Source organism: Heliangelus exortis, chromosome 2, assembly GCF_036169615.1.
Source record: "Heliangelus exortis chromosome 2, bHelExo1.hap1, whole genome shotgun sequence".
In the NCBI taxonomy this organism is placed as follows: Eukaryota; Metazoa; Chordata; class Aves; order Apodiformes; family Trochilidae; genus Heliangelus; species Heliangelus exortis.
Genome location: NC_092423.1, coordinates 133772133 through 133785361, shown reverse-complemented (window position 1 = coordinate 133785361; position 13229 = coordinate 133772133). Strand labels below are relative to the sequence as shown.

General features: G+C 44.3%; 1 protein-coding gene across 3 annotated transcripts in view; it reads left to right on the top strand.

The window, feature by feature from the left end:
- SYBU (syntabulin) overlaps positions 1-11955 on the top strand; it is a 41974-nt gene extending 30019 nt beyond the window's left edge. For all 3 annotated transcript variants that reach the window (XM_071738227.1, XM_071738229.1, XM_071738228.1), the window contains 4 exons: positions 5610-5712; positions 8034-8237; positions 9142-9291; positions 9901-11955. In XM_071738227.1, the coding sequence (XP_071594328.1) occupies positions 5610-5712; positions 8034-8237; positions 9142-9291; positions 9901-11002 (1559 nt within the window). In that variant the 3' untranslated portion in view covers positions 11003-11955. The remainder of the gene's footprint in view (positions 1-5609; positions 5713-8033; positions 8238-9141; positions 9292-9900) is intronic.
- The last annotated feature ends 1274 nt before the right edge of the window (positions 11956-13229 follow it).

Here is a 13229-nt window from a genome sequence, read left to right as displayed (position 1 = left end):
CATTGTGTAGTGAGAGGACAAAAGGAAATGGTCTAAAACTTGAAGAATGGTGAAACACTGGAACAGCTTGCCCAAGGAAGTTGTGGCTACCCCCTCCCTGGAAGTGTTCAAGGCCAGGTTGGATGGGGCCTTGAGCAACCTGGTTGAGTGGAAGGTGTCCCTGCCCATGCAGGAGGTTGGAACTAGATGACCTTGCTAGGTCCCTTGCAGCCCTAGCATTGTATGATTCTATGCCAGGCATTGCTCTCCCCTTTTTGGAAGTACAACTCACAGATCTGAGCTTCGTGATGAAACTGCATAAAAATCATAAAAATCAGAGGGATAGTTAGGTACTGAAATCCAGGATTCACTTCAGAGAGCATGCCAGGCAGGAGCACGCTTCCACCAGTCTCCAGGGAATACTAGAGAGCAGGGCCTATCTTCCAGGCTTAGTCACTTACTTGTGGTCCTGAATGTGCCCATGTGTGTGCCTTGGGTTCCTATGTGCAGGAAACTAGCGCACTTAATTCCTTTGAAATACATCAGCTCTCGGTGCTACCACCCTGTTCTGTGTCACAGCTGGGCAGTTAGAGGTTCAGGAAAGGTTAGAGTTTGGTACCCTTAGTCCAAAGGAGCTCAGATCCATAGCTCTCATAAGACTTCCTGAACCACGGTGACCTACTGCTCATCCTCACCTTTCTCCACTGACTTTAGACCTCATGATAGTGGAGTGTATGAGACATGGGCAGAGGGAGAGAGTGTGGAGCATATGGGAGCAGCTGTGTCTCTCAAAGACTAGAGCAGTCCATGTGGAAGAGAGTCCTGTGTCCTGATCCTTCCTCCCATTATTATATCACCCAGTTACTGTTTGGTGTTAAATACAATAGTAGGTCCAAGATAAGAGTCTCAGAATAGTTGTAGCAAGTTAAATTAGTCAAAGGCCAGGAACTGGAACCAAAACCTACTGCCAGCTATGGGCTTGACACTGTGAATTAAGTACGCTTCCCGCTGGGAGACTTTGCCCTTGAAATGGGTCATTTTTTTTAGGGTATTCTCTGAAGAAAAGCCTGAAATGCTAAAGCAAGACTTCACAATTTTGCATCTTTTTTTTAAGTTTAGTGTATGTGAGCAGTGTAGTTTTCTTTCCTAGCTTGCCTGGGGTGTAAAAAAAAATCTTGCAGGAACAACCCCATATTGAATAGAAAAGAAGCAGCATTAGTGCTTCTTGGAAATACATTGCTGATGCTATTGAAGACTGAAACTAGAGGCATAGCTATGTTTCAAGATAAATGAAACCAAATAGCTTAAATATACAGGTCCTTTCAGTAGTGTGCATTTACAACTCAATTGTCTCTACATTTCCAGCTGCTTCTAATGGCTTTGCTGGAGTTTTTTATGCAGCCAAGACCTATCTGGAGCCTCTAAATAAAGCTATCTACAGAGACAGTGTGCCACTGAATCCTCTAGTTGCTGCATGGGGCTAGTGAACACCTATGTGTGTTTTGCTGTGTAACACGATGCTTCTGAAGGCAAGGAAGCCAAGCAAATATAAGTGCTTTATGTTCTGAGGACAAGCTTTTCCAGTCAGCACTGCTTTATTTACAGCTCGGTTTCACTGGGGGAGTATATGCAAAACCAAGCATAAAGAGTTAGATTATATATAAAGAGGTCATGTTTATGGAGTCAGAAGATAGATGAGCTCTGTGGTTTATATAATTTGGCACACGTGCATTGGTAAAATTGCAAATCAGGAAGACTTGCACACAAAGACAAAATTTTAATAAGCTCAATATGCGTCCTGAGTTTTGGGAATCCAGTTATGCTGTTCCACTGCCTATGTTCCTGTCACACATGCTACCTGAATTTTTTTTTCCCATATTTTGATCTTACTATTCAGAGAGAAGATGGACAATAAGAGACACGTGAGAGTGAGCTTTATTCTTAAAAAGGAAAAACATTAAATGCTAAACTGCAAGCAAAAATTCAATATCAAGGCCAGAAGAGTATAAAAAGGTATCCAAGCACTTGTAATGGCTAGGAAGAGCAGAATGGGATGTCATAAAACAGGCATGCACATGGAGTTACTGTGTCTAGTGTATATACTGTCTGTATATATATAAACATGATGTGGTATTTCTGTGTTTGCATACTGTTCTGGTAGCCCAGAATACCATCTCTGTTCTACCTGTAACAGCTGTGAAAGCAATGCTGTGGTCCCTGTACTGTGTCATGGTCCTGAGGCAGGGAAGAGAGCAGAGTTCAAGGTAGGGTGGGGCTTTTCAATACCCAAAAGGTGGGTGTCAGGGCTACACTGCACCCAGGGGGTAGAATACCACCAGTGCCAGCTGGAAGTGTACCTGCCCCTGCACAGGGAGCTTTTTAACCCTCTCCTTAATCGTGCCCCCAAGTTTGTACTTGCAAGGTATGCAGGGCTAGGACACCACCCTGTTTTCAGTGTTGACTGCTTCTCAGATACCTCTTCCAGGCAAGGAGCAATCTTGTAAAATGCTGGAGTGCTTTGTTGTGTTGTTCTTCTGGTTGCACAGGGCAGTGCACAGCTCAGCTCCTGTGGTGTGGGTGTGCTGCTGTTTGGAGCCTTCTGCAAGGCGGGAGGAAGACAAGAGTGACAGAGCTTCCCAGTGCCAGATTTCCATCAGAGAATATTCCTGAGTCAGCTCTCCTGCTGGCAGTCTGCTGGTGCTGTGGCACTGGGTGGCTGCAGCACACAAGAATGTGTATGAATGAGTTTCAGATGAGATAGTGTTGAAGCCAGCAGCTTGACATGTAGAGTCTTTCACTGGAAATGGTGGGTAAGTCCTTTTAACAAGAAAGTCTCAGATAAGAGCAAGACAAGTATTGTGGCCAGTTCGGATGAAATAATGTGCTTTTGAAAAATGTCAGCCTCTTTCATGGTTAATACTGAATTGGTGTGCTGTTCTGGTAATTACATGTCTGAGCTTTTGCAATTACAATGTCACAGTGACAAAAAGAGTCAAGGGGCATCCTCAGGGAGCTGCCAGCCTGGAGTATGGTGTTAGGAGAGATGAGAGACCATGTTCAGCTCCTGCCCATATCACTGCTAGACACAGAGTTTCACGTCTTTGTTAAGACATTTGTAAGACAGAAATCATACATAGTCAGGAGAACATGTTGCAATTGGTATTTTATGGATAGATGCCTTGGTTTTTTGCTTAGCAATGTCTACCAAATGGGAGAAAATATTTAAGTTTCCTAGTAACATTGCTGTCCAGCCTTGCTACACGAGAAGTTGGATGGGACATCGCTAACACACAACCATTAATTACTGTGACCCCTTTAATTTATAAAATGTTCTCAAAGATTCTATGAATAGTGCATTCCTAATTTTAAACAGCCTCCTGTTCTCAGTGTTAAGATTGTGTGTAGCTGTTATCAGAACTGGGACCAGAAACGTTAAATTTGTGCTTCGCAGGCACAGCTCCTGGTCTCGGGTTCAGTTCAGTCCTCCAGAAAGTTTTCCAGCCTTCCAGGTGGCTGCATGTTCAGGCTCTGCTAACTCTGCTATCTGCCTGGCTCAGCAGTGCTGTGCTCCAAGCCGGGCGGGTCAGGAAGAGGCTATTATTAAGCTTTGCTTCCTTGAAATGCTTTCAATAGGGAGATCTGATTATGACGCGATCTGCTTAACCAGAGATGAGCCTCAGCTGGGGCTCTCTGTGCCTCAGCCAGAACTTGGCTTTGGAAAGCTGCAGGCGTCTTGCAAGAGCAGGAATGTTTTGGGGGCCCAAACACCGGAGGTATGGCATCTGTGTGACATGTTTACCTGTCTGGGTCTTGTTTGGAAAAGTTGTTTCAGGAGTAGTGTGGTATCAGGATGGCATTCAGAGTGTACTTTTTGTCTTGTTGATGGAAATGTTTTTTTAATAGGAAAACTGTCATAGCTTTGGACATTATGTCCCGGGGTCATTTTGCTTCCCCAAGGAGAGGGTCGCTGACATCTACATCTGTAGGCATGATATAAATAGTATGTGGAATGAAGAGGCTTTGCTGCTCTCCCTTCCCTTCCTCCCTGTTCAAACCTGCACGTGGTTTTGTTCTGTTTGCAGCTGTGGTGAGTTGCAGTGTCTGGTTATCAGAGGTGTTTTACAGGGCATATGTAATTGGCTAGAGGTGATAAGGCTGGTTTCCTGGGATACTCTTTTGCAGAGCTAAGCTTTACATTGGAGCATTTTGAAATTGGGCTGAGGAATATTCTGGGCTGGGTTGAAGTCCCAGAGAAATGGGGACTGGTCTCAGACCTGGTGAGGTTGAGAAGGTACTGGGTTAAATCCGAACACTTCTGATCCTAAGACAGGTTGCTAAGAGATGCCAGATGGTAAGGAAGGTTGATAGCTGTCTCATCCTTTTTAATGCTGAGAAAACAGTCTCTGACAAGGCCTTTTCCCAGAGTCAGGTATTCAAGGGTGCAGGGTGTGCCCATCACCATCAGCTCTTTGAAGGATTTGAAAGCGATTGTGCACGTGAAGGTTTATCTGCTGTGGTGGGGATGATGGCAGCTGCAGCTGTGTCTCCCCTGTTTGGAAAAGGGTGCAAAATGGGATTGGTGGCAAGTGCAGCCCCTGGCCGGTGGTGTCTATGCATGGGACCCAAAAATTCTCAAGAATGAGTGTTCCCCCTGTGTTTCCCCCTGGCTTACAGGATGTTGGAAAGTTATTTCCATCCCCACAGATAAAGTCATCATCCATTACTGTGGCTCTGCAGCAAGGGACCAGAACATGACTTGGGACATTTGCCACTTGAGTGACAGACTGAAAAAAATCTGTTTTTCAGCACTTCAGGGTGATTTTTACAGATGGTAAGGCCTTCTTTGTACATCTACCTGATACTGACCTTAGGAAAATGGGAGCAGTTTTATTAGGATGTGCCAGAGCTTGTGAAATAAAAGCTGCGATTCATAGAATGTCAGTAATCAGCTTCTTGGCTTAGCACCCAAGAAGCACTTGAGAACCACATATGATTATCAGATTATTTTAAGGCTATTAGAACGGCCTTTTATGCTTCAATGTGACATGAAAACCTGCCTATGTGAGTATGTGTACATACACATATACCCTGTTAGCTTATACACATTTGTACATATATCATAGAATGATTGGGGTCTTAAGGGGCCATAGTCAGGGACACATGTACATCATCTCTGAAACCAAAATAGCAGCAGCTTTCCTCCCAACAAGGTAGTATCTTTTGTCTCTGGTTACAATTGTGTGCTCCTAATCACTGGGCTTCTGAAGGAGGAGCTGTGTGAGCTGCCTCATTCATGTATTGATGGTGATGAGAAAGCAAACAGGTTGTCACAACAAATGTTCCTTGCAGTGTCCTAAAATGGCTTCTGAGGGTTTTGTGTCCAAATGTTTTGTTTGTTGGTTGGTTTTTGTTTTTTTTTTCTGTTCTTGTTGAAGTGCCAATTCTGAAGAAATGTTGAAAATTTGGAACAAACCCAGCTCTTGTCCTCAGGGATGTTTGAAAATTCATGTAACTTCTAAAACGCACTCGGCACAGACAAAGGAAGGATGCTTGTGATTCATCATTGTTTTGAGAACAGTCTTAGAGTTATAATTTCCATGATGTTTTCACTCTTCCCTTTTCCTTTCCAGGGAGTGAAGCTGATTTTAGCTCTTCAAGCAGCACAGGCAGTATTTCAGCACCTGAAGTCCATGTGTCTGCTGCTGGAAACAAAAGATCATCTTTTTCTCGCAAGTAAGCAAAGCAGTTTTTTCTGAATTGTGCAAGTGCTGCTAGTGCAAAGACTACTGTGTAACTAATGTAAGTAACACTGTGCTCTCAGGCAGCACTTAGAATGGTTAGCACTGTGATGGGAGGGAAAAAAAAATGCTGTATTTGGTCCACAAAAATTGTCAATATGCCAGATCAGCTGACTGGTATTTTGTTACTGTTTAGTCATAACAAGTTTGAGATTTACAGTCAGGTAAAGCTGAATAAGCATCAACTGGAATAGAGTATGAAACATTAGCTGAAAGCAGTACTTCTAACCAGTTAGCCTTAACCTGTTGGTCTTGCCACTTGTCTCTCTCTAATAGATTGTCATCTTGGCATATACCTTTCCCAGATCATGACCTTATATTTTTGTAAGAAGATGACAATATTGCCTTTGTCACTTTTTCTTATACACCCTTGCACAAATTTTATATAACTAAAATTATATGCAAATTTTTAAAAATCATCATAGTCATCTATCTAAACCTTTCATGAAAGATTTTTAAGTTTTTTCCCCTATTGTGTGTGAAGTGAAGTTCAGCTTGCAGGTATAGGGGCACTGGGATGGAGCAGTGCATGTTGTGCTCTGCCCACGCAGTCCCTGCTGGTGGTGGGTTTTGGAGTAGATGGAAGGAGTTAAAATGGACAGGAATGGCTTCCTGCTCTTTGTAGAAAAGCTGGCAGGAAAGCAGGGAGTGGCAGCAGGATACCCATATGCCTGAGTCACGCAGGTGTCTCCAAGGTCACAGAGTGCCCCTGTGTGCAGAGGTCAACAGAATGGTGATGCTCAATGAGCTGTTTCCTACCTGTATCCTGGCACTGTTAGAAGAGTAAGCACTAACTGAGCATTCTCTAGATTAAATTCAAGCAAAGGTTTTGACTCTAGGGAAGAGACTACTAAGTATAAAATCTCCTTGAAATCTCCTTACTTTCAGTAACATGATGTATAATTTCATATATTACTGTGTATTTAAATATAACTTCAAATTTTAGAGCATGCTGACCTACTCACTTGGATGGAAGTCCTCTTTAATAGTGCTCCTTCAAATGTATTGCTGTGTCAGGCACAGTCTGTGCAAGTCTGCCTCATGCCAGAGCTGATGCTGCACTGTTCAAAGTGGAAGATGTCTTGTTTGCAATATGTTTTTTTAACTATTTGACTTAAATCACTGTGAAAGATTTTGGTGTTTTCACAAACCACACTCCTGCATTTCAGTGAACAATAATTATAAAATGACCCAAACCGCAGCAGTGTGATGAAGGTTTGTAGCAGCCACTCAGCCATCTGTTCCTTATAAACTGTTCCATTTTCAGAGAAGGGAGGAAACGAAGTCAGACAATTTTAAGGAGAGATTTTGCTTCGTAATTCTGCTATGTTTAAATTTTTATGTTCAAGACTTACCTTTTGTTGTCTGTATTTGCTTTTTTCCATGTTTTTTTAAACCTGCCCTTTCATTATATTTTAGAAGAACAACTTCCGTAGGAGGATGAAGGTAGCAGTGTAGTAGTGCAGGAAGGCAAGCTAAGTGCTCTCTCCTCAGAGCACTCCAGCCCCTGGGCAGCTGTCAGTGAGTGCAGATATGAATTGCTTTCAAGCACACACAGTTGACAGATTATTTAATAAAGAGTGGGAAAAGAAAGGTAGATACATATGAGGGAAACTGGAAGGAAGAAAAAGGCCATGCTTTCTTTCTTTTGTTTATTTTAATGCCATTTCATCTTGCTCTTTGTGAGGCTCAGACCTCATCTAAGCCAGTGAATAGCTGACAATGACATCTGAAGAGCCCATTATGCCAAAGGCAGAAAAGAACAGTGGCTCAGGCAAAATCTCTTTTCATTGCACACTGTGATCCCTTGGGCTCCTTGCTGGGGAGCATGAAAGGCGCCTTACAGCAAAACTCCAGGGTTGGACATCTCTCTGCAAGCCTGGCTGGGAAAAGCTGAAGTGTAGCTCATTTGGCACTAGTCCACGCTGTGGCCTGCTCACTCTTTAATGAAATCAGAGGTTCAGGGAACGTGGATGATCTGATGGAGTCACTGGGAACTGTCCTATCCCCAGAGAAATGTGAAAGTGGTCAAGGTTTCCCTGGGTCATGTACTGGGAAGGCTGAGAGCCTCCCAGTGAGTGAAAGAACATGCAGAGGCTGATGGCTTCAGGACTGACTTTGTTCCTGGCTACTAATCAGTCTGGTTTAGTGTTTAGGCAACTTTGAGTGTAAACTAAGATACACAATAGGTTGTGTGACAAGAAGAATACAATAAGAATAACACAGTATGCTTTAACTATTCTGATGTCCTTCCAGTCGTGGCCCTTATGGTCGGAATAATGGATCCTTATCCTACAAGTCTGGAGCCAGCCCACCTGCTTCCCGTGAAAAGGACCCTTTGTCAACACTGTGCAAAAACCAGCTGAGTCCTGCTACTATCCATCAGAGTTACAGAGCTTCTTCAGCCAGCAGCAGCAACTCAGGCTCATACAAAGAAAGTGACAGCAGCCCAGTGATGAGGTAAGTCTTATTTTGGCATCCCAGAGTTCAGCACACTGACTTAGCTTCCCTGCACTGTACCATGGGGTCAGCTGTCTGGGTTGCTGAACATGTCACCTTGCTTCTCAGCATCTCCTGATACCGGTGACTTGAGAATCAGGCCTGTACATTCCATGTAAAAGCCTTTTTTGTTTCAACACTGTAGAACTCAAGATTACGCTTAGTCAAAGCCCTCTGTAGTTGGTTTCCCCTCTAAGACAAACTCCTGCAGGTGTTTTCATTTCATCAGTTCTCATGTGGATTTACTAGCCCTTTTTTATAAGGGTTCTTTTGTTTTGTGGAGGGTTGGGTAGAGTAGTTTAGAAAACATCATCACTTGGGCAAAAATCTACCCTGCCCAGTCATAGGCACCTTTCTGTTCAGTTTCATGTACAGGAAGTAAGAGATACCTGCCAGAGCATGCAACATGTACGTAGTGCAGAGAGGAAATTGCCAACATGCTGCTGCTGTTTCCCTCTCTCTCTGCAGCCAAGCATGTCACATAAATGCACACATAAAGCTTCATAATGCATGTGTGGACCTGAATTTGGTCCATAAGCTGCCACACCTGGCCAAGTCTACAGCTGGTGCCCTAGCCAGTGACCTGGCTGCCGGCTTTTGGGCACGCCACTGGTTTTGGAGGAGGCTGTGGCTGGGTATTTTAGTTACATGTCTCCTTTGATGTAATGGCACTGAAACCAAGAACAGGACAGTAAATTTTGCACTATAGCCACATTTGTTACAGGGAGTCATTTGGACACAGAGGAGCCCCAGGTGAGACAAGGATAGACTTGGCTTTGTATCAGTCAACAAGATGTTCTTCATTTTGTCAGCACTGACGAACTGTGGGAGTGATGTTTAAAATGTTTTTTTTTTAACTTTTCAGGCGATCAGGGAGATACAATTCTTGTGGTGACAATCACAGCATTAAGCCACAAAATCCAGAGCAGTATTTGACTCCCCTACAGCAAAAAGAAGTTACTGTACGGCATTTGAAGACAAAGCTGAAGGAATCTGAGAGCAAGCTTAAAGAAAGGTATGGTTCACTGCAGAAATCAGGAAGATTTATTCAGAAGCATTTAGGGGTGGGAATCCTGAATGTTTTGTTCCTTGACTGCATAAATTGTTCATTAGGAAATCTGAAGTATGATCAGCTTGATGAGGTTTCAGGTATTTCACATTTCATAGCTTGCTCAGTGAATACCTGCCATGCAGTTCAGTTATGAATTGGCTTTTTTCCCTTTTTTGAGCTCTCTCAATAGAATATTTTTAAAGGATAATTTTTTACCTGTCTGATTTAGCATTGAGACCTTACATAAACTGTTACAGAACAGTTTCTACCTGCCAGCATATATTACCTTAGTCTCCTCTTCTTACCTTCTCCCCTCAGTGAGATATGGCTACAAATGTACCCCTTCTCCCCTAATGACAAAAAAAGCTTAGACAAACCAGTTGTGCCAGCTTGTGTTTTTGTGGCTTAGATACTGAAATTTTCACGACAGTTCTTTGTATGGACACTGAGCAAAGTGACAGTGTGCATTACACAGCAACAGATGTCACCCCTTTTACAGCATGGTGGAGCCTCATGTTGACTCTTTAACTGGCCAATCAGCACAAGTGTCACAGCATTTTTATTTTACTACAGGGAAACAGAAATAGAAGAGCTCAAAGCTCAGCTGGGACGGATGAGGGAAGACTGGATTGAAGAAGAGTGTAACCGTGTGGAGGCAGAGCTGGCATTAAAGGAAGCAAGAAGCAAAATTAAACAGCTCAAGCAGCTTATTGAAACCATGAAAAACAGCTTGGCTGAGAAAGACAAAAAAATTCAGAAATACTTCGTAGATATAAACATTCAAAACAAGAAACTGGAATCTTTGCTGCAGAGCATGGAGAGCTCTGTGAGGGATGAGCGGTGCCTGGAATACACGTGTGACTCGGAGGGGAAGCCATTAGCAGTGTGTGCCATGGTGCCAGACAGCCTCATCATGGAGGACCAACCCCTGCAAGAGGTGGCAGATAGTGGCCTGCTGCTTAACGGGGACACAGCTAATAGGACTGATGGATCTGAAGAGAATTTGACCACCACAGCCTCTGAGATAAGTGATCCAGCTCCCTCCAGTTCTGCTGTGAACGAAGAGATGGCTGACAGTGTTCTGGATGACAAACTAACATCTGCCCATGAGAAGGAGAACAGCAGCAACATCATGGTGGAACAGGCTGTCCAGACTGATGTGCTGCCATATAGCCTAGATGTGGAGCAACTCATTCAAAACATCTTCAGAGCTCAAGAGGCCTGTCCTCTAAGCCCACCTTCTTCACTGAAGGGATTGGGTGAATTTTCTCTTGGGAGCTTCAGTGATTCTGGTATTGTAGTGGACTTGACTCCCAGTGATCCAAACTCTGCCATTCTTTTGTCTCCTATGGAGTCTCCATGCAGGAAGGTGGAACACAGAGTTAACGAAAACCGTTTCATGAAAGAACTTGATTTTACAGAAACTCATGATGATGAAGCCCTTGGGTGTGTTGATACTTTCTCTCAGACAGGAATAAAGAGGCGATACTGGAGCAGCAGTCTCCTCAGAGATGTTCTGGCTGTAGCAGCCCCTGTTGTACCAACTATCATGTGGGCTTTCAGTACTCAGAGAGGAGGAACAGATCCCATTTACAATATTGGAGCATTGCTTCGTGGTTGCTGCCTGCTGGCCCTGCACTCTTTACGCCGTACACCTTTCAATATCAAAACTTAAAGTCTGTTCTGTCCCTGGGCACCAACTGGCTGGGATAGAGAGAAGGAGAGATGAGATAGATCACAGAAAGTGATTGTATAGTCTGGCAGAGTCCATTATTTTGCTTTTGGCTCCTTGATTTGCACTATAAATCGGTTCAAAAACATGTTCCTTGTTTCAAAACAAAAAAGCCAAACCCCCTGTAGTTCCACTAGATGTTTTTAACTGGTGCACTGCTGCCTACAGAAACAGTCCTCCTGCTCCCAAGCACTATGTCCCTGTGCTGGTGTCTTTCTAGTGCCACCCCATCTGCACAGTGGCCAAGGAAGTCAAGGAGGATTACAGCAAGTGTTCTTTTGTGTTTGTTTGCCAAGTCACTTCCCTGGTTGCCTCGCTGAGCAAATGGACAGGCACTTTTGCACTGCCTCAGGGGCTGCACGAGATGCACATGGGAACAGAAAGCTGGAGAAAGGTGCAATGTTTCTTTAGGCAGCACCAATCTAAGCACTTGAGAAACTACAGGTTTAAGTGATGTGGAGACTTGTTCCCACGTGTCCGCAGAAAGCATGCTGGCGCTTTCCATTTGTTGTCCAAAGTGTTGATCCAATTTAGAGGTAAAACCCATCTTCCCCAGGCAGCTTCCAGCACATTGTTCGTGCCTGTCTCGTGTAGTGCTCTTCTCAGTTGTACAATTGCTCGAGCATTTCACCGGTCTTGTGCGTATATGGGGACTGTAACCAAAAATGTACCTTGTTGGGAGTCTTCAGATATGTTACAACAATAAGTATAGGTGTGGATACACTTTGAGTATTAATGTTGGCTTAAAGTCTTAATGTATTGGAACCTGGTAGTCATTTGAGCCCCTTGAAAAACTATGTATAAATGTATTGTGGTTTAACTTATTGTTTATTTAATTGTTTATTGTAAATTACCTTTATAATCACGAGTTCAGTAAAGCATGTTAGAAATGTAAAGTGTGTGGGAGTGCTTTATTGTAGCAAAGCTATAAAAAAATTGCCTATCTCAGCTGAGTTTACCCTGCACCGGCTGAGTGGGAGGAGGTTACTGTATCTCAGGGCCTGAGGAGCTGTCAGTATAAGCACTCAGCCAAAGAAAAAGGCTCCAGTGGGTCTGCAGACACCCAGGCCACCTACTCTGCCACACCCATAACTGCTTTCACAGATGTAAGACCTCATCTTCAACCCAGTGCCAGCTTCTGAAAGGCTGTAAATTCCCATTTCTTTGCTGCCAGAAGAGTAAGTCTTGGCATTCAGCAGAAGTCCAGAAGGCCTTGTTTAGCCCAGCCAAGAGTCCTGTAGTCTCAGTGTGCACACAGAGACACCACTGTGACCATCGAACCACACGTTCTCCATGTCCAAAACTTGAGATCTGTGCATAATTCAGAGGAGGGCAACACTACACCATAAATGAAACAGTGGTGGGGCTTGTGGCTTCACCCAACCTTTCAACACCACTTCTGGCCAGTTAAACCTTACTGGCCTCCTATTTTCCCCTCCAGCAAAGGAAGAATGGCTTATCCCTGTGCAGCCCAGAGAAGGTCCAGTGAAGCCTGGTGGTGCTATGCACTGGTGCGCAGCTTTTGGGAGGAAAGGAGTTATTAGTAAGCTACGAGGGAGGAGGAATAATTGGCCAGCATGCAGGGGGCATTTACAACACTCAAGGGAGATGCACTGATTGATATTTGCAGATGAGAGTGAACCCTTCATGCCCTTCTAATGCCTGAGTGCTGGATTATTTGTGTTTGCAACAAAGATTCAGAAGAGCTCCTTAACAGTTATATTAAGAGAATTCTAACAGATAAGTTGGGAATGGGGTTTACAGGCAGTTCAGCAGTTCATCCCATTGTTTTCTGCCACTCCCTCCTTAGGGCAGCTCCTCAGCTTCCCCTGCTCCAACGCAGGGTCCTTCCCATGGGAGGGTCCTTCACAAATACTTCAACGTGAGTCCCTCCCACCCAGTGCAGTCTCTGGAGTTCTCCAACACGGGCTGCCCAGAGTCACAGCCTACTTCAGAGTCACCTCCCGTGGCTTGGGGTCCTCTATGGCTGCAGGTTCACATCTGCCCCACCATGCTCCTCCATGGGCTGCAGTAGAACAGCCTCTGCCACCTCACCCTGTGCTGCAGGAGAACCTCTGCTTGGGCACCTCCTTCCCCTCCTCCCTCACAGACTCACCTCCCCATTTCCTTTACCGTACCGGTGTCCCAGCAGTTCCTTCCCTCTTCTTGA